At 42.7% G+C, this 26086-nt stretch overlaps 1 protein-coding gene across 1 annotated transcript in view; it reads left to right on the top strand.

Annotated features, from left to right (window-relative positions):
* The window catches only part of LOC124712562 (BRCA1-associated protein), a 140415-nt gene that overhangs the window by 40621 nt on the left and 73708 nt on the right, over positions 1-26086 (top strand). Inside the window, 3 exon segments of the mRNA XM_047242876.1 lie at positions 10729-10821; positions 10824-10857; positions 21588-21777. Of these exon segments, the coding sequence (XP_047098832.1) occupies positions 10729-10821; positions 10824-10857; positions 21588-21777 (317 nt within the window).

Raw genomic sequence — 26086 nt, 5'->3', positions numbered from 1 at the left:
AACGGAATGGACAGCGCCTTGAAAGGAGGGTATAAGATTAACATCAACAAAAGCAAAATGAGGATAATGGAATGTAGTCGAATTAAGTCGGGAGATGCTGAGTGAATTGGATTAGGAAATGAGATACTTAAAGTAGTAAAGGAGTTTTGCTATATTGGAGAGCAAAATAACTGATGATGGTTGAAGTAGAGAGGATATAAAATGTAGACTGGCAATGGCAAGGAAAGCGTTTCTGAAGAAGAAAAATTTGTTAACATCGAGTATAGATTTAAATGTCAGGAAGTCGTTTCTGAGAGTATTTGTATGGAGTGAAGCCATGTATGGAAGTGAAACGCGGATGGTAAATAGTTTAGACAAGAAGAGAATAGAAGCTTTCGAAATGTGGTGCTACAGAAGAATGCTGAAGATTAGATGGGTAGATCATATAACTAATGAGGACGTATTGAATAGAATTGGGGAGAAGAGGAGCTTGTGGCACAATTTGGCTAGAAGAAGGGATCGGTTGGTAGGACTTATTCTGAGACATCGAGGGATCACCAATTTAGTATTGGAGGGCAGGGTGGAGGGTAAAAATCATAGAGGGAGACCAAGAGATGAATATACTAAGCAGATTCAGAAGGATGTAGGCTGCAGTAGGTACTGGGAGATGAAGAAGCTTGCACAGGATAGAGTAGCATGGAGAGCTGCATCAAACCAGTCTGAGGACTGAAGACCACAACAACAACAACCACAACAGCCACCATATATAAAACATTTTGATTCGTCAGACGCATATTATAAACTACAACGAACTTCAGTAGCTGCGCTCTCAAAAAAGGCGATTTTTTAAATTTTGTTTTTATGTACGAAATCATTGAGCTCTCTTAAAGAATTTTTCGGTTTCGTGGAGATGTGTTCCGTCTATGCAACTAATTGAAGGCAGTTTATTCCCATGTGCATTTCACTTATTTTATATGTGAATCATCATCACGAATAAAGGAAGCGAAACGTGTATGGCAATAAACAAACTGCCGTCAATTAGTTGCATAGACGTACCTCCATGAATTCTGAAGCAACTAAGGAACGACGGAAAACAGAAAAAAGTACGAATGTTTCGGGTGTTTCTGTAGACGTATTTGTACAAGGTCGTACTACACTCAATTCCCAACTCATGTTGCGAAACGTAAAATCCAAAACAAGACTTCGATGTGAATGAGAATAAAATTGCGTAATGTGATGTTTACAATAGTTTCCAGAACACAGTCAGTATTGTATCATTATCATGCATTCATGGAAGCCCGGGGTCAATGAAATTTGAACACTATTACGTACTCTATTCACACGTTTCGGCACTGTGAAGAATGGCTTGTTTGTGTCGGCTGCTAGCCGCTTCGATTGACATCGTGCCTCTGTGGCATTGCAGTGTGCATGCGTGGATCTGAGGCAGATTGCTTTTCATTGGTTGGCGCAGGAACTGACAACAGTGTTTTGGGTTTACTAGAACCTTTCGGCATCGCTTTCAAAATGCTTACTCAACGATGTTGGGTCTGTTTCGAAAACAAGACCATCCGGTGAGCTCGCATACCGAAACAATCGGCAAAATCGCAGAAAGATATAGAATAGGGCTCCAGGCCACCTGTGAAAGCAGCTGTGTCATATACCGCCTCTGCTGCATTCATTGCACAGCTTTTTATATATGGGCTACATGACTACCAACCAGCTGTCCACCAGGATGAATGGCCACCGCCAAACTGTGGCCAAGAGCAAAGTAGACCATACTCTGGCACAACATGCAGCTGAACATAACACACTTGATTTCAATGGCTGCTTCACTACCTGAGCCCTCTGGATCCTCCCTTCCACCACCAGCTTTTCTGAACTGCTCAAATGGGAGCTATCCTTACAGCACACACTCCGCTCCTGAAATTATCACAGCCACAACCTACAGTAACATACTGTTCCCACATCCTCCACTATACAGTTTCCATCCTGTGTGTCCTATCACTTCCTCCCCATTCTCGTCTCCCACCCCCAGCTAACACACTCTTCCACCTTTCCCGCTTCTCTCCTTTTCATTCTATTGTCCCAACCTCTTTGCCACACAACCTACTGACAATGTGCCTGTTGACAGTGCAGTTCCTACACACTCCACCAGACAGTGCTCCTCTCTGCCCCCTCCCATACATTGTTATTCCTCCCCCTTTCCCACCCCCTCCAGTTTGATGCATCCACTTGATAGTTGCCTTCTGCTCAGAGCTGCCGCAGCTGGCGGTCCTGTGTGTGTGAGGTGTGCTTGCTTGTGTGAATGATTGGTGCGTGTTTCTCTTTCTTGTCCTGTTGAAGGCTGTGGTCAAAAGCTCATGTGTAAGTGTCTTGTAATTGTGTCTGCTGCAGCTTAATATGTCATCTTTACGGTAAGAAGCAATTTATCTTTTCCTAAATGGTTGACATATATTTTATCAGAAATTTCCAGATAGACTACGAATATGTATCTGGAGGTCATAAACTACATCTACATCTACGAAAATACTCTATAACCTACGATATGGTGCATGATAGAGGGTACCATGTACTACTACTGGTCATTTCCTTTCCTGTTCCACTCATGAATAGAGCAAGGCAAAACTGACTGTCTAAAAGCCTCTATAAGAACCCTAATTTTTCGCATCTTACTTTCGTGGACCTTATATGAATTGATGTTGGCAAAAGTAAAATCGTTCTGCAGTTTGCCTCAAATGCCAGTCTCTAAATTTCCTCAATAGGGCCTCGCAAAAAGAGCATCATCTTCCCTCCAGGGATTCCAATTTTAGATCACAAAGTGTTGTATTCTCCAACAGTTTATTGAACGTAACTTCTACAATACAATAGCTGGCTGTACAATAGATGTAGACGTCCGTCGATCTAGCTGGAGATGTGGTTCCTCTCGGTCGGCTGGTACTTCCATCGGCGGTGCAGTACAGCGGCTTCGGTGATATCTTCTCAGAGACTCTGCTATAGTGGTTGCCATTAGCAGCGGATGAAGACTGGTCTGCCTTCGACCGGCCGGGCCTATATAGTGAGCTGGGGCCAATAAAAACCCGGCGTAGGAATCCGTGGCCGGATATGTCGCGGCGACCTCTGCAAGGAAAGGTTCCTATTAATCGACTGGAATCTTCGGCGTGTTTATCTGATGTCTTCACGTGTTTTGCTGTTGGTTTGTTTCCCTCATAGCGTGGCTGTTATGCGGTACTGCCTGCCATTTAGGGGAACCCGATGGCAGACAGTAAACAAAGCATCTCTGTAATACTTGCAGGCTGATCTAACCTACCAATGATAAATATGGCAGCATGTCTCTGAATTGCTTCAAAGTCTTCCTTTAATCCAATGCGATGAGGATCCCAAACACTCCAGTAGTACTCAAGAATGGGTTGCACTAAAATTCTATATGCTATCTCCTTTATAGGTGAGCTACACTTCCCAAAGCCTTTCAATAAGACTAAGTCGATCATTTGTCTGCCCTACTATCAACCTGACGTGTTCATTTCATTTCATATTGTTTTGCAACTTGATGCCTAGATATTTAATCAGTGTGACTGTGTCAAGCAGCAGCCCCCAAAATCCTCATAATAAAGTGAAGTTGAGCTTTTGGCTTCCCTACTACCAACCTGACATGTTCATTTGATTTTGTATGTTCATTCCATTTCATGTCACTTTGCAGCTTTATGCCCAGATATTTCATCATTGTGACTGTGTTAAGCACCATCCTACTAATTCTCTATTCAAACATCACAGGACTGTTTTTCCTACTCATCCGCATTAACTAACATTTTTCTGTGTTTAGAGCAAGCTGTCATTCATCACACCAACCAGAAATTCTGTCTTCATCGTCTTGTATGTTCCCTACAGTCACACAGTAATGACACCTTCCCTTAAACTACAGTGCCACCAGCAGACATGCATAAATTACTGGTCACCCAGTCTGGCAGTTCATTTATTCATAGAGAAAATGAGAGCAGCCCTATCACTCTTCCCTGTGGCACTCCTGATGATATCATTGTCTCTGATAAACACTTGGTATTGAGGAAAACATGCTGGGTTCTATTACAGTCTTCGGGTCACTCACATATCTGGGAACCTAAATTGTATGCTTGGAGCTGGAGACATAGGAATATGGACAACCTGATGCCCTCCACCCATGGTTTGTAGGATATCATGTGAGAAAAGGGCAAGCTGAGTTTTGCACAACTGATGCTTCCTAAAGCCATGCTGATTTATGGACGAAACTTTCGTGTGTCAAGGAAACCTATTACATTTGAATTCCGTGTGCTCAAGAATTCTGCAGCTAACCAATATTAAGGATATTGGACTATAATTATGGAGGTCTGTTGTTTTACCTTTCTTAAATATAGGTGTCACCTGCATATTTTTCTATGCACTAGGAACTTTTCACTGGGCAAGAAATTCACAGTAAATGCAAGCTAAGTATGGGCCCCCTGCCACAGAGTACTCACTGTAAAACTGAATTGGGATTCCATCTGGACCTGGGGACTTACTTGTTTTCAACTTTTTCAGTTGAGGTCTCTGTCGTGGATGCCTATTTCTATGTCCCCCATGCAGTAATCTATATGGCAGTCAAGTCCTCCCACTAGACAAAAATTCTGGCTTGTGAGGTTGGGAGAGCATAGATGCTTGCCACTGAAATTTCCATTCTAGACCGACAGATGGCAGGCAAGCAGGAGATTGGAACTTGTATCGTGTTAACCACGTGAACTCACCACATTTACAGTGATTTATTGGATGCCCAGACATTAGCATAGATATCTACACAGACAGATCATTTCGTATGGATGGGCCTCTACTCTCAGTGTTCAGTCTTGCAGAAGTACCTTACCCAATTGCTAATGAGTTTTCTACTCCAGCAGTTCATAACTTATGCAACATGAACTCATTATGGACTCTGTTGAATGCCTTGGTGGCTCTGTAGTGACACAGTCCAGTTGCCTCCCCCCCCATCTAATGTCTCAACTGCACCCTGAGTCAAGCCTTTGATTCACAGGAGTGTTCATCCCTGAGGTCACCTGACACTGGACCTCGATCTAAGCTTAACATGAACATTTCTATCAGGTAGGATACAACTGCAGAGTCAGTCATTTTAAAGAGGTCAGGAGACACATCATCCGGCCAAAAAGCCTTTCCAATTCTGTTGTTTCTAAATGTTTTCATTATTTTCTTCTTGTTCTGAAAATTCCAAGGCACATTTTCTGCTACATGCGCCCCCCCCCCCCCCTTGCCTCTCCCCCAGTAATTCTCCCATCATCTGGTTTATGCCTTACAGCCTGCCGACTGTCTTCCTAAAAAGCAAACAGGTGACTAAAGGTGTCTGCTTTCTCCTTTCAGATATGACTGGATCTGCCTTCCACCACCACACACACACACACACACACACACACACACACACACACACACCTTCCCTCTCAGAGAGTTGACATGCTGTCAGTTTCTTCATTTTCGTATCTTACATAATTGTAAAAACTCATGATCCTTTCGTTATGAGTTACTGGCCCTCCTACCATGTCCAACATGAAATCATGCTGTTCTCCCTGTATTGCTGCCAGAAATTCGCTCTGTACTTCTCTTAAGTAAATCCAGTTTCCAACTCCATTTTTGACCTTAATGTGTGCTGTCCTGTATTTTATTTTAACCTTTATATATTTTTTTTATTACACTGGCTCTGTGCTCTTCTTATTTTTTCATTATCCACCATACCCATCCCCTCTCAATCAGTTCCTTAAACGTAGTGCACTGGTTATTTGTCTGCATCCCAGTTTCTACCCACTCCCCATAGTTTCTGTTATAAAGGTGAGTAGTTCCACTACCTATTTTAAATTATAGTAGGAATATCATTTCTCTTCAGCTGGCGACGGACCTTTACCTGCCCTCCCATTTTGTATTATAACTGACTTGTGGTGGCTAATGCTCTCCAGTACTTGTGTAATACAGGTCATATGGTCCCACCAGAAGGTATTCACGATTTTTTGCTCTCTTTGTGGCTCCTTGCTTAAAACCTGTATCCCATACCGGTATGTTTGCTACTTGTTGATTTTTGGTGTATTCTACAAACATAGCTGAACTAAAGAGCTTCATTAATTCTAACAAACATAACTGAACTAAAGTGATTCATTAATTCTAGGTAATGTGTGTTTCTAATTAAGGATATGATCTGTATGAAGTGCCAAAAACTTAACTATTTATACTTCTTTTATTTCAAAGCTTTGAGTTTTGTAAGAAGTACTGAGCTCCGTGAGAAGTACTGAACTTTGTTAAAATTCAGTGATAATCCATTTGCCTTGAACCATCTGATATTTTTGAAAGTTGCATTACCTATGATTTCAGTAAGAGAACTGTTACTTTTCATTATTTGCATATTTGTATCTGCAAAAAGTACAATATTTGCACCTCCGGGGAAACTGGGATGTGGAAGCTCATTTATCTGTGTCAGAAACAACAGAGAATCCCAAATCAAACCGTGTGGTACACTATGTTTGATTGTGGCAAATTCTGGGTGCTCATCGTAATGTGATTTATGTGGAACTGATACATGTTGCTTTCTGCCATTCACATAAGATAAAAACCAAAGCCTGCTGTGCCTACTATTCTGCAATATTTTAACTTTCTCATTAGGATATCATAAAAGTATTCCCAGTGGTAATAATTTATGATTCTATTTACACAACCTAGGGCTTAGGGGGTGTTTCATCTGCTTCCACTGCTTGATATTTTTTGGAAAGTAGTTTCCCAAGTAGCCTATTACTATGTTAAAGCATACATTATATTTTTCATTCATTGATTGTGTTATATCATCAGTCAAGGTAAATGTAGCCTGTCCATTTGACAGTCCTCTTTGAAATCCAACTATTTGCCCCTGAGTATATCTTCCTATAGAGCATGTTATTTATTTACTACTGATTCCACGCTAACCACCTGAATGGTTATTTGTAAGAGAATTGATAACACTGGAAAACTTCTGTCGGAGGTGCAGAATGAATTCGAATTTTACCAAACACCTTCTCAGTGATTTTGTTAATAACTGTGAACTATCTACCTAAATTATCTGCTACTGACCAAAACAGTTATTAAAAGTGTCTGCAATTTTGGAGACATCTTTGATCACTTCATTTCCTATCTTTAAAGAAATTACTTCATTTACTGGGTTCGTTTTTCATGCCTCATTCTTTGATATGTTCCAAATACTTGTAGCTGGAGGAAATGAACATGTGTCATGAAAATACGTACAGCTTGATGCTCAGATTACTGTACTTACAAGTTTGCAGTACTGTTTGCAAAGTGATTCAATGCTGGCATCATCGATGTGCCTTGAAACTAAGTAGAGATATCTCTTAGTTGTGCATGGTGTTTTGATTCTATTTACAACATAGGGCTTAGGGGCATTTCATCTGCTTTCACTACTTGATTTTTTTTTGGAAAGCAGTTTCCCAAGTAGCCTATTACTATGTTAAAGAATACATTATATTTTTCATTCACTTTGGGGGTGTTCTGTACATCTTCCCTATCAGTATTATCCAGATTCTTGTTGAGTTCCTTTTTCATTTACCCTGGTGCACTGAAACATTGTGATAACTGCCCACCACAATGCTGAATGCCACCTGGTGGTTTCGTGGTCACAAGACGTGATACGGAAAGTGTGTAAGTGGGGGAGACATGAATGGAGAATCGTTCTAGCATTAATACAGGTCATAGATGGGAAAATCCACCGACGTATATGGCTTTGACAAAGGGCAGATTGTTGTTGCCGAGCACCTGGGAAAGAGTATCTCGGAAACAGCAAAGCCAGTTGATTGTATATATGTTACTGTTGTGAGAAACTATGAATGAAGGATGGTGAAACCACGAATAGGTAACAAGATGTTGAGTGTCCACAATCTGTGACAGAACTGATGACAGAGTAGAGTTCTGGAGCATGGACAAGTGTCTCAGAGCACACCATACAGCGCAAAGTGTTAAACATGGGCTGCACAGCAGACAATCCCTGCGTGCTCCCATGTTGATCCATCGACATCACCCTTTACAATTGTAGTGGGCACAGATTGGAGCATAAATGATGAAAATGTGTCATATAGTCAGATGAATCATATATCTTACTACACCAGCCCAATAGTTGTGTCCGAATATGCGAACAGCTGCTGGAAACACGCATCATGCCCTGACACAGGCCACTGGGGTCAGTGTTATGCTAAGAAGACATTCAACTAGGCTTCCACGAGACCTGTGGTCATAATGAAAGGTACTGTGACAGCTGTAGATTATGTAAACATTATGCAGATGACATGCATCGGTTCATGCTTAATATTATCCCAAATGTCAGTGTCTTCTTTCAGCCAGATACCTATCTGTTTCACAAGGCCAGAATCATCCTACAGTGATTTGAAGAGGGCGATGGTAAACTTGTGTTGATTTTTGGTCGCCAAATTTGCCTTCTCTTAATCCAATGGGACACACCTGATACATTATCGAGTGCCAGCTCCATGCCCACAGACCCCTGGCCAGTAATTACAGGAATTTGTGACACCTGGTGCTACATTCTTCTGGAAACTGTCCAAGAACTTGTCAAAACTATGGCACACAGAATGCAGAATCATTGCAGTATTGCTTTCCAAAAGTGGTCCAACACATTAATAAGCAGTTGATTATAATGTGTGTTATCTTTGTAGTTTTCCAGTTGTTTTTATTTATGTAACACACTCTGGCATTAAACGTCAGCAGTTGACCATCATTGTCTGAGAGAGAACTGTGGGAGCTACAGCCAATGTTGAAGAGCAAAATGCCCACCCACCATTAGAAATGCAAAATACTATTGTTTGTGTCACTAAAGAGGTGAAGCTTGTATCAAGCTCTTGACCAATCAATCACAGGTAAACTGTGTTACAGGCTAACAGGGAGATGATGAATGTTTGTATTTTAAGAACCAACAGTTTCATCTTATCAATCAAAACTAAGAAAAGAAATCAGAAATACCAAGAAAAAAGTCATAAAGGGAGTCAAGAAAATTGTGTAGTGCAAAAGGAGACTACAAGAAGTACTTGTTGATTGTCACATTGGACATATCATTAATTGTTATTTCCAAAACTTCTCTGTATCAAAATTGTTCAAGCTTGTTTAATAGTTTTCCCAATGTTTCACCAGCTCGTGTGATTGGCATTGTCAAAGCTTGACTTTCTGTTGCTGGTGGTTGACTGTAGTTGAGATCAAGGCCAGAGAGTGTATGTACATGCTGCGCAGATGTCTGAGGACTTTTCTCTGGTCATTACTGCTTCAGTTTTTCCCTAGTTACTTGCAATAGTCAGTCACTGCAGCACAAGAATCTAGGATCCATTTACCATGAGACTTTCTTCTTTCAGTTATAAGAAATAAGCTTCATGGTAAATAGATCCTAGATTTCCATGCTAAACAAATGAACATTGCAAGTAGCAAGGGGAGAACCACAGTAGTAATGACTAGGGAAAAGCCCTCAGACATTGGCATGATAGATACATATAATCTCTGGCTATGTGCTCGACTGCAGTCTACCAGTGGCTGTGGAGAGTGTACCGTTGACAATGCCAGCCACTTGTGCTGACAAAAAGTCAGGAAAATTGCTAAGAATATCACCCAAAGAACTTGAGATAGAAGCCTTTTGCATATTGTATGTGTCTTTCCTGATCAGCAGAGTATTTCTTCCCCAACTTCCAATGCCTTTGCCCCATTTCTCAATCACTCTCCTCACTTCTTTCACCCCTTGTGCTTTCTGAAAAAGCATGAAGTTACAAGAATGTTTGTTACTGGTTATTCTTTCTAGCTTGCTGATGTTGTGGTTCTTGATAAGTAAGTTGCAGTTGTTAAGCTTCATATTTGACCTTGTAGTAATTGATTTTCTTTGAATTACTTTCAGTCTCTTTAAACCCTTTCTCTTCATTGACACTGAAAAGTCATTGTTCCCATTTTTAAACTTCAGCAATTTATTTTATTTTTTACTTTTCTTAGAATGAATTTCTTCAAATGCATCTTCCACTACTGTCTTACGTGCTTCACTCACAGTACCCTAAAATACTCAATATCTTTCATATAAAAATACTGTAACTCTCTTGTGCACACCAAGTGTGGCTGGGCTGTCCACAACATGTGTATTCCAAGCTTGTATTAGATCAGAAGATATTGTGCTCCCTTGTAGTTACATCACTTTTAAAACTGATATGACAGTATTTTATGCCAGAAATCGTGTTCCAACAAATCACTCCCTAAAATATTCTGTAGGCGTGAACTGTTTTTTTGTGCTTCAAAAGTTGCACATCATCAGCTTATTCTGATACATAAAGAAACAATTTACCTATATTGTTTACAACGACGTGCTATTAGCTACATTAAAGGTAGAGTAAAAAGTATATGATAGACATGTAGAAAATAATAACAGTACTTTTAAATATTCAGCAATAATCAGTTCTTGTTTTACATCTGCCTGCCAGTCATCAAAGTGTCTGTAAAAGGTAAGTGGTTGTCTGACTTTTTTAAGTCATTAATGTCGTGTCGTGTAGTGCTTTCTGTTATCATGATAAATATCTTGCCTCTGTACAGTCTGTTCTTTGTTTATATATTAAGACCTAGCAATTTCTGAATACTTTTACATAATTTTCCCAACTTTCTCAAAAAATAAATAAATAAATAAATAGGTAAGTGATGCACTATTAGTGAACTGTAACATTTTACATCTGTTTACAGAAGACAGCAAATCTCGCCGGTCATGTGATTCAGAATCAGAATCTGCATATAAGATCAGAAGTCAGATTCCATTTGTCTCTGGAAATCCTTTTGTAGAACGAAAGGAATTTTACACTTATACAAAGAGAAGTAAGTTTCTTTATTTTTTATTTTCAGTACATTATTGCAAACAGTAATCAGATATAGTATTTTATCCATCCTCAGCAAGTGTAGCTGTATACATCGGAATAATCAGAGCAGCCTATTGCATATAATAAATTTAATTACTTAACTGGTTTCAGATACTTAGTGCCCTTTTTCAGAATATAATACCTATCGCATTATTTGCGAGAATCAACAATAATGTGCATGCAGCAAAATGCTGTGGTCCTAAAAAATACGGGAGCAATAAATAATACAGTACTGTATTACTTATAGCTCCTGTGTTTTTTAGGACCACGTCATTTTGCTGTATGCCTCTTTATGTTGCCACTAGCAAATAATGCCAAAGTTACAGTCTTCTGAAGAAGAGTACTAAGTCTCCGATAGTGGTTAAGAAATTAAATTTCTTTTATGCAACTAGTTTGTTTATTATTTCAATGTAATAATCAAATACTGTAAACCAAGTTGACTTTATGCCACATATGTTACTTTGTGTAGCTCACACTTTCTTCCAAACAAATTCCTCCTGACTGTCTACATTCTTTCCACCAGAAGTGCTAAAAGTGGTATAACCTTTAATCACTAATAAATTGCATGGATACACAAACGTAGAAACAATAGCTGGTTACATGCTACCAATTCCGTATCAGTCATTCGACTGCCGTGCCGTGACATGCGGCCGGCGCCGTTCGTAGCTAGGTGGCACTCCCGCACTCAGCCGAGTTGCAGAGCGCCTCTATCGCCGTTTGCGCGTACTGACGTGGTGGCACTCTTAAATGTCGTGGCACTGTCACAACACTTTTCCCCCCTTGAAAAAAAAAAACACTCACTTCCTGAGAGACGGACAGCGCGGAGACATCCATGGCCTCTTGGGAGGCCCCGAGAAGATCCCACGGAGAAACACAAGAGTACGGTCGAAAATGTCCAGGACGGAAGCACGTGCGTGGAACGTGCCTCCTGGACGAGATGATAGGTGAAAACTCCGGAGCAGCACCCATAGGTGTCGTGGACCTGGGGGTGTGCTCCAGCGAGATGGGTCCCAGAGAAGGCGGCGTCGCGACTGGGGCCGGTTCCGGCGTACTCGGAAGCAGTAGCGACGTCGGCTGCAGCAACATGCACAGGAGATCGGCAGCAGCGACAGGACTGGCTTCTCGGGCTGGTGGAGGTGAAGGAAGGGGCGGTGGCACCAGCGTGGCCACCACTCGTGGGTGCATCTGGTCGTAATGGCGAACAACCATGCCGTCGTCCGTACGTATTTCACAAAGCCGGCGGCCGCGAAGAGCCTTGACCACCCCTGAAATCCATTTAGGGCGAGATCCATACCCTCGTGCCCACACGTCGGTGCCCACCGAGTATTTTTCCGCATGAGGGGACACAGTACAAGGCCTGACAGGGTGAAGCAGGTGCAGTAGAGTGCGCGGTTGGCGGCCATGCAAGAGTTCAGCAGGGCTGCGATCACCCAGAGGCATGAAGCGATAAGAACTCAGAAAATGCAACAGAGCGTCATCTGTGGAAAAATCACTAAGGAATTTTTTCATCTGGCTTTTGAAAGTGCGGACAAGGCGCTCGACCTCCCCATTCGATTGCGGATGGAAGGGCGGTGCTGTAACATGATGAATCCCGTGTCCAGTACAAAAATCACGGAAGGCCTGCAAAGAGAACTGAGGGCCATTGTTCGTGGCAATCGTGGATGGAAGACCTTCTAGCGCAAAGATTTTGGACAAAGCCAGCGTCGTTGCCGCAGTGGTGGGCGACGGACATCGAACAACAAACAGAAACTTCTAGAAGGCGTCAATCAACAGCAGCCAATAAGTGCCGAGGAAGGGGCCGGCAAAGTCTGTGAAAACGAGACAAGTATAAGGCCCAACGTTGCAGGCGGTGAGCTGCCTTATCCAGAAGCGACGCCGATGGGCTGAACAAAGAGACCAGCGGCTTGTGGTCGCTGATGAGGTGAAACTTAGAACCATACAAGAAAACGCTGAACTTTTTTAGAGCATAAATGATAGTGAGCGCCTCCTTTTCAATTTGAGAATAACGCCGTTGCACATTGTTGAGGGTCTTGGAAGCATAGGCGATGGGTCGTTCCGACCCATCCTCATACCGATGGGCGAGAACAGCCCCTAGGCCACACTGGGACGCGTCAGTCGCTAGAACCAAGTGCTGACCCGGACGGAATGTGGCAAGACAAGGCGCCGACTGCAAATGAGCCTTCAGACGGACAAAAGCCTGCTCACACTCGTCGAACCAACAGAAAGGAACGTTTTTGCGTAACAGCTGATGCAGAGGATGAGCTACCGCCGCTGCGGATGGAATGAATTTGTGATAATAAGCAATCTTGCCTACAAACACCTGAAGTTCTTTTACTGTAGACGGCCAGGGTAGGGCGGTAATGGCCGCAACATGCTGACGTAGAGGACGTATACCCTCACGGGACAAGTGGAAACCAAGGTACACGATGGAGGGTTGGAAGAACTGTGACTTGTCCAGATTGCACTTCAACCCAGCCGAATGCAGAACCCGAAACAGTGAACGCAAATTGCGAAGGTGCTCCTCAGTGGAGGCCCCCGTGACAACAATGTTATCCAGATAGTTTATGCAGCCAGGAACGGAAGCCGTGAGCTGTTCCAAAAACCGCTGAAAAATGGCCAGCGCGCTAGCGACGCCAAACGGTAACTGCTGGTACTGATACAACCCACAAGGAGTGTTGATGACGAGAAATTCCTCGGAAGGCGCATCCAACGGCAACTGATGGTATGCCTCCGATAAGTCAAGTTTGGAAAAGAACTGGCCCCCAGCGAGCTTGGTAAATAACTCCTCAGGACGGGGAAGAGGATAAGTGTCAATGAGGCTCTGAGCGTTGACAGTGGCTTTAAAATCACCACACAATCGCAGACTCCCGCTTGGTTTAGAAACCACCACGACTGGCGATGCCCATCGCTGGAGGTAACAGGAAGGAGAATCCCTGAAGCTGTTAACCTGTCTATCTCAGCCTTGACAGGTGCACGCAACGCCACCAGAATAGGGCGTGCCCGGAAAAACTTAGGGCGAGCTGTAGGTTTAAGAGTAATGTGGGCTTCAAAATCCTTGGCTCGACCCAGACCAGCAGAGAACATGGACGAGAATTCAGAACACAATCCATCCAGCTGTTGATACGGAATATCCTCAGATATGAGGTGCACATCATCATCAATGGAGAACCCGAACAGCTGGACAGCATCATAACCGAACAGGTTTTCAGTGCCCGCATGATCCACCACATAAAACGTGAGGGGCCTAACAACAGACTTGTAGGCAGTGGAAGCATCGAACTGGCCAACGATAGGAATTTTCTGTTTATTATAAGTTCTCAGATTTCGCGTAACTGGAGACAAGGGAGGGGAACCCAACTCCAAATACGTGCGAGAATTAATGAGAGTTACTGCAGAGCCAGTGTCCACTTGCATGCGAATGTCTTTATCCAGAACACGAACAGTAACAAACAACTTATTTGTTTGAGAAAGCACACAGTTAACATCCATGTCCGATGCCTCTTCCTCGTCGACAGGAACTTAAGGGGACTGACACACAGAAGCAATGGGGCCTTTTTTCCTACATGAATTACACGTGGCCCAACATTTTGGACACACGGCCCTGTCATGCTGTACGAAACAACGTGGACAAGAAGGAAGTGCGGAACGAACCTGCTTCTGTGGTTGCTGTTTTCGCTGCGAGCGTGGCGGCCCAATGCGACGTTGTTGACGTGAGTGAACCACCGTCACATCGTCGGTCCCCTGGGAAACAGGCAAATTGTCCGTGTCGAAAGTGGTCTGTATAGCGCCTACATCACACCACGCGTCTATTTGCTCACCAGCAGCGTGAGACACTTCAAAAGATTGAGCGATGCTTAGAACTTCCGACAACGACGGGTTTGGCAGTTGTAAGGCACGTTGCCGAACTTCTTTATCAGGAGCAAGCCGTAGAATAGCATCCCTAACCATTGAATCAGCATAAGATTCATGCCCAAGCCAGTAAGATTGATGGGGCTGTTTACGACACCGGTAGAACGCCACGCGGGCGGCAACGACGTGGGTGTTTTTTTCGGTAATGGTTAGACAATAAGTCACACATTTCTTGGAAGGACAGAGAGGCAGGTTCCCGCAGCGGGGCTAACTGAGATAGCAGCTGATAGAGCCGTGGGGAAATCCAAGATAGAAATAACGACTTACACATAGGAGCATCGACAACGCCGAAAGCCAAGAAGTGTTGCCGCAAACGCTTCTCATAATCCTCCCAGTCTTCAGCGGCCTCGTCGTAAGGGGGGAACGGAGGCGGAGAAGAGGAAGACAGACGATGAGTAAGCGACGTCGACAACGCCTGAATAGCAGCTGTCAGCTGTGTTTGCTGTTCAATGAGTGCTTGCATAAGCTGTTCCATGTCTGCCCCGACACGAACACGCAAATCCACAACGCAGGAACAAAAATATCCCATCCTCGTTGCCAAAAAGTGTTATAACCTTTAATCACTAATAAATTGCATGGATATACAAACGTAGAAACAGTAGCTGGTTACATGCTACCAATTCCGTATCGGTCATTCAACTGCCGTGCCGTGACATGCGGCCGGTGCCGTTCGTAGCTAGGTGGCGCTCCCACGCTCAGCCGAGTTGCGGAGCGCCTCTATCGCTGTTTGCGCGTACTGACATGGCAGCACTCTTAAATGTCGTGGCACTGTCACAACAAAAACATCCAAAAGAAACGCTGTATAGTTTTGTGTGTGTGTGTGTGTGTGTGTGTGTGTGTGTGTGTACATTATTCATTAGTCTGAAGCCCCTTGGTGAGATATATGAAAAACTGAAGGTTTTACCGGGGTGTCACCAGGTCTAATGTGAGTTTTCAGTTATATTTCTTGCAGTTTTTGTCTGAGAAAGGAATATAAAGTTGATACTGTAGGAATTAATATTAAAGTGCAACAGCAGTAATTTTGCAAAGAAATGTCAAAAGATGTCCAGTTCAGTTTATCAACAATGTAGGAAAATACAGATTGCTACTTACCATAAAGAAGACATGTTAAGTTGCAGACAGGCACAATTAAAAGACAGTTACACGAAGATTTTAGTTACACGAAGATTTTGGCCACAGCCTTCATCGTAAAAGAGTGACACACTATTCCAGTCGGAGTTGCTGGCTTTGGCAGTTATGTGTGCACGAGGTGTGCTTGCTTGTGTCTATGAATAGTGAGTGTGTGTGTGTGTGTGTGTGTGTGTGTGTGTGTGTGTGTGTGTGTTTTACTGATGAAGGTTGTCGCCAAAAGCTTTATGTAAGTGTCTTTTAATTGTGCCTGTGTGTAACTTAATGTTTCTTCTTTACGGTAAGTTGCAGTCTGTATTGTTGATATTCCTACCTGTAACTTAATGTTTCTTCTTTATGGTAAGTTGCAGTCTGTATTGTTGATATTCCTACCTGGAGTTTCCATTATTTCATTTCAGTTTATACTTTATTAAAAATATTGATTTTGTTGATTAGATAATATTATCAGAGAAGCTGCAGACATACAAGTCTCAGGGCTTCATTCCTACACCAGTTATCCTGATTATTTGTGAGAAAGGATATTACAAGAGAGGAGTGACACGAACATCTCTATAAATGCACCAGGTAAAAAGTATGATATTCAGTGCAATGCACTGATGAACAGATGGCATGAAAAACTGTGCACAAGTTGGTGGACAGAGAATATTTAGTTAAAAAGGAGTGGTATTTTCAAGTTTACTGTCACAAGGTCCACTTTAGGTTTCCAATTTCATTGTTGTTACCATCGTACATTGTAAAAGCATATCTTGAGGTATTAGATTGCAGGGAGTTCTCTTTCAAAAATAAAATGCCAGGGAAAGATTGAACTGCATAATTTCTGGAGCGACACAGGTGACGGATAAGTCCAAAACAACCAAGAGCCAAAGCAGTTTTTGATGAAATGCTAAAGTCAAAAAGAGAGGGGACTTTCTTATATTCCTGAGTGGAAAGAAACTTAGGGCCAGTAATTTTGTAATGTAAGGTTTATAATAATAGTTCTGAATCACAATTTAAAAAATTATATTGGAGTTTTATTCTTTCGTTATCAAAAACTGGCATTCAATATAGGTTAGCGTTAGGACATATATTGTTTAGCATCAAGTAATCTGAAAACAAGGATTTGAAACACTCATCCTGCACTGTGGAGTGACTTTGTGTCCATTTTGTGACTTGTTTTTTTATTAGTATGTGTACTTTAGGAAATTAGCACCAACATTATTGAGGAAACTTCCTGGCATATTGAAACTGTGCTGGAATGAGACTCGAAATCAGTACCTTTGCCTTTCGTGGGCAAGTGCACTACCATTTGAGCTACCCAGGTGTGACTCGTGAATCATCTTCACAGTTTTAATTCTGCCAAAACTACCTTCCAAACTTCACAGAAGCTCTCCTGCAGACCTGCAGGAAAGCTTCTGTGAAGTTTGGAAGGTAGGAGATCAGGTACTGCAGAATTAAAGCTGTGAGGACAGGTCATGAGTTGTGCTTGGATAGCTCAGATAGTAGAGCACTTGCCCAAGAAAGGCAAAGGTCCCGTGTTCGAGTCTCAGTCTGGCACACAGTTTTAATCTGCCAGAAAGTTTCATATTGCCACACACTCCAATGTGAGTGAAAAGTTCATTCTGGAAACAACATTGGTGCTCATCTTTTGTACCCCTTCAGCATCAGTTAGAAACTTTTATTAAAGAAAATAAATGTCTTCCCTACCAAAGAACACCTTTGCTAGTGGCTCAAAGTTGCACCGTTTACAATATTAGTTTCATGTTATGGTGAAACTACTTAATTTTTATGTTCACAGCAATGTGAAATCATAAGAGTAGGAAAGAAAATATTAAGCCAGAAAGAAATGCTTGTATCATTATTATTATTATTATTATTATTATTATTATTATTATTATTATTATTAACAGTATTTGTAAAGGATAGACATTGAGACGCAGATAGGCACAACAAAAAGACTGCAGTACATTTTAAGCTTTTGGCCAAAAGGCCATCTTCCAAAATAGAAAATACACACACATATTCTCACAAATTATACATACATGACCACATTTCTGGCCACTGTGGCTGGACTGCAGACGGCAACTGCACCTGACAGGAGCTGCAGTCTTATGTAGGTTGTGGGGGTTAAGGATGAGGCGTTGAGTGGGGAGGGGGAAGATAGCCAGGCAGGGCTGGGGGAAGTTGTAGTGGTGCTTGAGGAAGTGTGCAGTGATAGTGTAGCGCTTCTAGGTGTAGTCTCGTGTTTGGGAGGAGCAGAAAAGCAGAAAAATAGAGAAGGCGGGAAAGCTGTTGGGTGGAGCGGAAGGTTGTGTAGTGATGGAGTAGGAAAAGGGAAGGAGATAGGTAGGTCGAAGACAGGGACTGGCGAAGATTGAGGCCAGGGGGTTTACAGGAACTTAGGACGTATTGCAAGAAGAGTTTCCACCTGCGCAGTTGAGAAAAGCTGGTCTTAGTAGGAAGGATCCAGATGATGCAGGCCATAAAGCAGTCATTGAAATGAAGCACATTGTATTGGGCAGCATGTTCAGCAGCTGGGTTGTCCAGCTGTCTCTTGGCCACAATTTGTCAGCGGTCAGTCATGCGGACAGACAGCTTGTTAGTTATCATGCGCACGTAGGAAGCAACCCAGTGGTTCCACCATAGTTAGTAGATCACGTGCCTACTTTCACAGGTAGCCCTGCCTTTAATGGCATAGGTGATGCCTGTGACCGGACTGGAGTAGGTGTTGGTGGTAGGATGTATGGGATGGGTCTTACATCTAGGTCTAATTGAAGATATATGAACCATGAGGCAAGGGGTTGGAGTAGGGATGGGCAAGAATATTGCATAGGTTCATTGGGTAGTAGAATACTACTGTCAGAGTGGTGGGAAGGATAGTGGGTTGGATATTCCTCAGTTCGGGGCACAGCAAGAGATAGCTGAAACCCTGGTGGAGAATGTGGTTCAGCGCTCATGACTTGGGTGGTGCAGAGTCATGGGTGGAATGCTCCTTTGTGGCCGGATGGTCGCGCTCTGGGAGAAGGTGGGAGAGTGGAAAGATAAGGTATAGTAAACCTGTTTATATACGAGGCTGGGAGGGTAATTTAGAACTCTGAAAACCTCAATGAGACCCTTGGTGCATTTTAATAGGGATTGCTCCTCACTTAGAATGCAATGGCCATTGCTGGCTAGGTTATATGGGTTCTTGGTATGGAATGGGTAGTGGCTGTCAAAGTGGAGGTATTGCTGGTGGGTGGTAGGTTTGATATGAACCAACCTAAATCGTCCTGCCAACCTTGTACAGACTGTAGTCAAGACGGTGTATAAGGATCCCTAATAGTTCATAGCTGTTAACTGCAAAGCGCTTATGGCTGCAGGCGAAAACAGTAGTCATCTACAGAGTTGTGGCAACACTGAGGCATTGCCATAGCGACATTCACAAATTCATGTTACATTATTAAAGCTGCTAAACACAGCCCATTTCATCTGTCATGGATCAACTTACACCTGCTCAACTCTAGCCCTAGTATGTTTTGTATTTCACTGACTTTACTATGTCCTGGGATTCTAGACGTATTGCTCTTCTGGTGCTGTGATATTGCTCCCAGAGGACCAGCTGTGATCGGGTGGCATCAGTGTAAACATTCCACTTTCAGCTTACGTTGCAGCTCAGATCCTTATATTTCGGTTTCTTGTGAGCCACCATATCATTAATGTTCCTGTCCTGCAGGACCAGACATTGGTTAAGATGCATAATCTTGTATCTGGCTAATGTACAGCAATGTCAGACATGTTAGATGCAACTGTTTTGTCAGTATGTATTTGCTGATCATAAACAATGGTGTTGCATTGAGTTGTTTGACCACTTAAGGTGTGTGGTCATACGGTTTGTTGAAGAGATCTGGCTATCCTTGTGCTTTGCTTGTTTGCTGTTGCAGATATGAGCACATCTCATTGTGTCCCTTGAAGAACTACCAATCATCTGTGCCTGTCATTTAACTGTATCCACATGCGGGTTTCACCACCCAGTAGTGGAACATAATTATGAGCACAAAATGTTCTATTTAATGATAGCTGCGTCACAACCAATGCAATCTGAATCCCTGCCCCCCCCCCCCACCTTGCCCTCCACCCCCCCCCCCCTTCCCCCAATACCAGCTTCATGAATTATGTGGGTCTGAGTTGTCCTTGCAGCATGCCATGCGACCCCATAATCCTCTTGGCCTCAATCCCTGCTGTCCGCAGCTCGTTATATAGTGGCTAGTGTTGCTACCTATGGATCATAGATCCTGGGTTCGATTCCCAGCTGGGTCGGGGATTTTCTTTGCTTGGGGACTGAGTATTGTCCTCATCATTCCATCATTATTCGTGAAAGTGGCTAGATTGGACTTTGTGCAAATTGGGAATTTATATGGGCACTGATGACCACAGTGTTGAACACCCCACAAACCAAACATCATCATCATCATCATCATCATCATCATCAATCCCTGCCTGTCTCCTGCCCCACACCCACCTCCACCCCTACGCAATGACTCTTAACTTCCCTCTTGCTCTTCTATCCTTAGTCTCCTTCGTCCTCTGTTCTACCTCCCCCTCCCAATCCACACCTCTACATTATTACGCACTATGGGCAACTTTACCTGCATGTGGTCACAGAGAGCTCATTAGTGTCACATTCCTGTCTCCTGTGCCTGCTGCTTCTCCCTCCCAGCCATCTGCCACACTTCCCTGAGTTTTCCTACTGCTCCTTGCCTCCTTTCTTCCTTCACCTACTCAGCCTAACACAGCAGCTCACCACCCCAGTTGAGCAGTGGTGGGACAGCATAGTTGACTGGGACAGTTTAGCCATGCAAGTGTGAATGTACTCTGTTTGCCCTGAAGACAAATAAGTCAAATACCTAACAACATTCTTAGTATTGAAACTTCGTGGCAGATTGAAACATAGGTCGGACTGAGACTCGAACTCAGGACCTTTGCCTTTTGCAGGCAAGTGCTCTACTAGGTGAGCTACCCAACCACTATTCACGATCTGTCCTCACAGCTTTACTTCCACCAGTACCTCATCTCCTACCCTGCAAACTTCCAAACTGGCGGAAGTAAAGCTGTGAGGATGGGTTGTGAGTCTTGCATGGGTGGTTCAGTTGGTAGAGCCCTTGTCCACAAAAGGCAAAGGTTCCGAGTTCAAGTATCGGTCTGGCACACAGTTTCAATTTGGCAGGAAGTTTCATATCAGTGCACTCTGCTGCTGAGTGAAAATTTCATTTGGTATTCTCAGTCATGTTCATGTGCCTGTCTACATCTCAGTGCCTCGATTACACGTTGTGTTTTTACCCTTATTCTATCCACTATTTATATTCCACTAAGAACTGTCTGTTACCATATTTATATTCCAGCTTAGAAACTTTCCCTTGTAATAAAATGTCCAGTGTTTAACCATTTCCTTCACTGTCACTCATATTTTCATTCTTTCTACAGGTTGTTTGTGCAGGAAGAAACTGGTTTGTAACTCATAAATTATGTTAATTCTTAGTGATATCCACTGAACTGGTTTATGAGCTGACCACGCACAGTTGAAATTTTCTTTGGTACAAAAACAGAACCATACAGATATAAGATAAGCTTATGAAGAAAAAATAATGCACTTTTGCCTTCTATGTTAAAGTTGTTGGTATCTTTTACTTTGCTTATTAGTGAACTCACATCAATGGAACGAGCATCCCAGCGCAGCCAGACCATATGCATTCTTGCAGTACCGGCAACCATGACCTGCCATGATCTCCTTACCTTCACTGCAGCATGTCATGCAGACATTCAGCATCTTAGAATTGTTCGAGATGGCTCTCCAAATCAATACATGGCACTTCTTACATTCCGTACTCAGGTTTGTTGTTTATGTTGTTTTCTTTCATGCAACATTTGTTGATTTTGTAATAGTCCTGTAGCTTTAATGGATTTCTTGTTTGAGAGATTATAGACCTCAGGAGAAAAAGGAAGAAAATACTTAGTAGAAGAAGAGTTAGTGTGCTTGAGAATCACATCATTTAATGACAGTTACGTTCTCAAAGTGTAAAAATATAAGAGATAAATATGGAAACTTCAGTGTTAAAAGTCCTCAGTTGTAGTGTTTGTGTTTTTTTTTATGAGTTGAGTATTTGACACAACAACAAAAATAAAACTTAAGTTGCAAACGAAATTTGCCATATACAACAACAAAACATGGTGCTCATACAAGCGTCTGCCAATAGCTAAATGTCTCAGAGGCTTTAGAAAGACTATGCAATGTTTCATAACAACAAATTGCCTCCGATGAGCGTGACATCACAACTGCTTACATTAGATTCATTTGAGCAGTTGCAAGCGATCTCATGCGAATGCACAGTTGCGTCACGTATGAGTAGTACCTTCTTCCACATGTGGCTATGGAAGTGTGGCAGTTAGGTGAATTAGCAATAGCAGCCAGATGCTACCCAGAAAAATTTTACTGGTGCGCCTAAGCTTCCAGATTCACACTTGCACAACAGGCCTGTATCTAGGGCCCGGGGGGGGGGGGGGGGCGCAAACTGGGATATTTGCCCCGGACGGCACTTTCAGGGGCGGGGGGATGCCGAATTCGTATTGTTGAGGAAAAAGACTTTGTTTCACAAAGCACCTAGCATCCATCGTATCTTGGTCTATCGATTATTCGTATGATTTTGGAACGTACCCCTGTTGGTTTTTGAACAAATTCTAAGTTGATTTCTGAATGAATAAGTTGATTTTTGAATGTGTGCATAGTGTATGTGAAGTCTGTGCCAGAGGAGTCCCCGTCACATCTAGAAACAAACTTTCCTGCAGACCCTCAGCATCACCCGACTTAATTGGACTACATTCCATTATCCTCGTTTTGCTTTTGTTGATGTTCATCTTATATCTTCCTTTCAAGACACTGTCCATTCCGTTCAAATGCTCTTCCAAGTCCTTTGCTGTCTCTGACAGAATTACAATGTCATCGGCGAACCTCAAAGTTTTTATTTCTTCTCCATGGATTTTAATACCTACTCCGAATTTTTCTTTTGTTTCCTTTACTGCTTGCTCAATATACAGATTGAATAACATAGGGGACAGGCTACAACCCTGTCTCACTCCCTTCCCAACCGCTGCTTCCCTTTCATGCCCCTCGACTCTTATAACTGCGATCTGGTTTCTGTACAAATTGTAAATAGCCTTTTGCTCCCTGTATTTTACCCCTGCCACCTTTAGAATTTGAAAGAGAGTATTCCAGTCAACATTGTCAAAAGCTTTCTCTAAGTCTACAAATGCTAGAAATGTAGGTTTGCCTTTCCTTAATCTATTTTCTAAGATAAGTCGTAGGGTCAGTATTGTCTCACGTGTTCCAACATTTCTGCGGAATCCAAACTGATCTTCGCCGAATTCAGCTTCTACCAGTTTTTCCATTTGTCTGTAAAGAATTCGCGTTAGTATTTTGCATCCGTGACTTATTAAACTGATAGTTCAGTAATTTTCACATCTGTCAACACCTGCTTTCTTTGGGATTAGAATTATTATATTCTTCTTGAAGTCTGAGGATATTTCGCCTGTCTCATACATCTTGCTCACCAGATGGTAGAGTTTTGTCAGGACTGGCTCTCCCAAGGCCGTCAGTAGTTCCAATGGAATGTTGTCTACTCCTGGGGCCTTGTGTCGACTTAGGTCTTTCAGTGCTCTGTCAAACTCTTCACACAGTATCGTATCTCCCATTTCATCTTCATCTACATCCTCTTCCATTTCCGTAATATTGTCCTCAATTACATCTCCCTTGTATAGACCCTCTACATACTCCTTCCACCTTTCTGCTTTCCCTTCTTTGCTTAGAACTGGGTTTCCATCTGAGCTCTTGATATTCATATATGTGATTCTCTTTTCTCCAGAGGTCTCTTTAATTTTCCTGTAGGCAGTATCTATCTTACCCCTAGTGAGATAACCCTCTACATCCTTACATTTGTCCGCTAGCCAGCCCTGCTTAGCCATTTTGCACTTCCTGTCAATCTCATTTTTGAGACGTTGGTATTCCTTTTTGCCTGCTTCATTTACAGCATTTTTATATTTTCTCCTTTCATCAATTAAATTCAATATTTCTTCTGTTACCCAAGGATTTCTACTAGCCCTTGTCTTTTTACGTACTTGATCCTCTGCTGCCTTCACTACTTCATCCCTCAGTGTTACCCATTCTTCTTCTACTGTATTTCTTTCCCCCATTCCTGTCAATTGTTCCCTTATGCTCTCTGTGAAAGTCTGTAGAACCTCTCGTTTAGTCAGTTTATCCAGGTCCCATCTCCTTAAATTCCCACCTTTTTGCAGTTTCTTCAGTTTTAATCTACAGTTCATAACCAATAGATTGTGGCCAGAGTCCACATCTGCCCCTGGATATGTCTTACAATTTAAAACCTGGTTCCTAAATCTCTGTCTTACCATTATATAATCTATCTGGTACCTTCTAGTATCTCCAGGATTCTTCCATGTATACAACCTTCTTTTATGATTCTTGAACCAAGTGTTAGCTATGATTAAGTTATGCTCTGTGCAAAATTATACCAGACGGCTTCCTCTTTCATTTCTCTCCCCCAATCCATATGTTTCCTTCTCTCCCTTTTCCTACTCTCGAATTCCAGTCACCCATGACTATTAAATTTTCGTCTCCCGTCACTACCTAAATAATTTCTTTTATCTCATCATACATTTCATCAATTTCATCATCATCTGCAGAGCTAGTTGGCATATAAACTTGTACTACTGTAGTAGGCATGCGCTTTGTGTCTATCTTGGCCACAATAATGCGTTCACTATGCTGTTGGTAGTAGCTTACCCGCACTCCTATTTTTTTTATTCATTATTAAACCTACTCCTGCATTACCCCTATTTGATTTCGTATTTATAACCCTGTATTCACCTGACCAAAAGTCTTGTTCCTCCTGCCACCGAACTTCACTAATTCCCACTATATCTACACTGGACTCGCATTCGGGAGGACGACGGTTCAATCCCGTCTCCGGCCATCCTGATTTAGGTTTTCCGTGATTTCCCTAAATCGCTTCAGGCAAATGCCGGGATGGTTCCTTTGAAAGGGCACGGCCGATTTCCTTCCCCATCCTTCACTCACCCGAGCTTGCGCTCCGTCTCTAATGACCTCGTTGTCGACGGGACGTTAAAACACTAATATCCTCCTCCTCCTCCTCCTCCTCCCACTATATCTAACTTCAACCTATCCATTTCCCTTTTTAAATTTTCTAACTTACTTGTCTGATTAACAGATCTGAAATTCCACGCTCCGATCCGTAGAACGCCAGTTTTCTTTCTCCTGATAATGACATCCTCTTAAGTAGTCCCTGCCCGGAGATCCGAATGGGGGACTATTTTACCTCCGGAATATTTTACCCAAAAGGACGCCATCATCATTTAACCATACAGTAAAGTTGCATGCCCTCAGGAAAAATTACGGCTGTAGTTTCCCCTTGCTTTCAGCTGTTCGCAGTACCAGCACAGCAAGGCTGTATTGGTTAGTGTTGCAAGGCCAGATCAGTCAATCATCCAGACTGTTGCCCCTGCAACTACTGAAAAGGGTGCTGCCCCTCTTCAGGAACCACACGTTTGTCTGGCCTCTCAACAGATACCCCTCCGTTGTGGTTGCACCTACGGTGCGGCCATCTCCATCTGTATCGCTGAGGAACGCAAGCCTCCCCACCAACGGCAAGGTCCAGGGTTCATGAGAGGGGGGGGGGGGGGGGGGGGGGGGGGGGGTAAACTGGCTATGGCAAGGAAAGTATTTCTGAAGAAAAGAAATTTATTAACATCAACTATAGATTTAAGTGTCACAAAGTTTTTTCTGAAAGTATTTGTAAAGTGTGTAGCCATGTATGGAAGTGAAACATAGACGATAAACAGTTTAGACAAGAAGATAATAGAAGCATTTGAAATGTGGTGCTACAGAAGAATGTTGAAGATTAGATGGGTAGATGAGGTGGTCATCTTTATCATCCTCTTCTGATGTTAAGCCTATTACTTCAAAATCATTCTTAACCGAATCCAGGTACCTTCCCCTCCTGCCCTCTACTGCTGAACCCATGAGTCTCTTGGGTAAACTTGCTTCTCCCATGTGTGTAACATGACCCCACTATCTAAGCCTGTTCGCCCTGACTGCTACATCTATAGAGTTC

This window comes from Schistocerca piceifrons, chromosome 8 (genome assembly GCF_021461385.2).
Source record: "Schistocerca piceifrons isolate TAMUIC-IGC-003096 chromosome 8, iqSchPice1.1, whole genome shotgun sequence".
Lineage (NCBI taxonomy): Eukaryota > Metazoa > Arthropoda > Insecta > Orthoptera > Acrididae > Schistocerca > Schistocerca piceifrons.
This window is presented reverse-complemented; position numbering and strand designations above follow the sequence as displayed.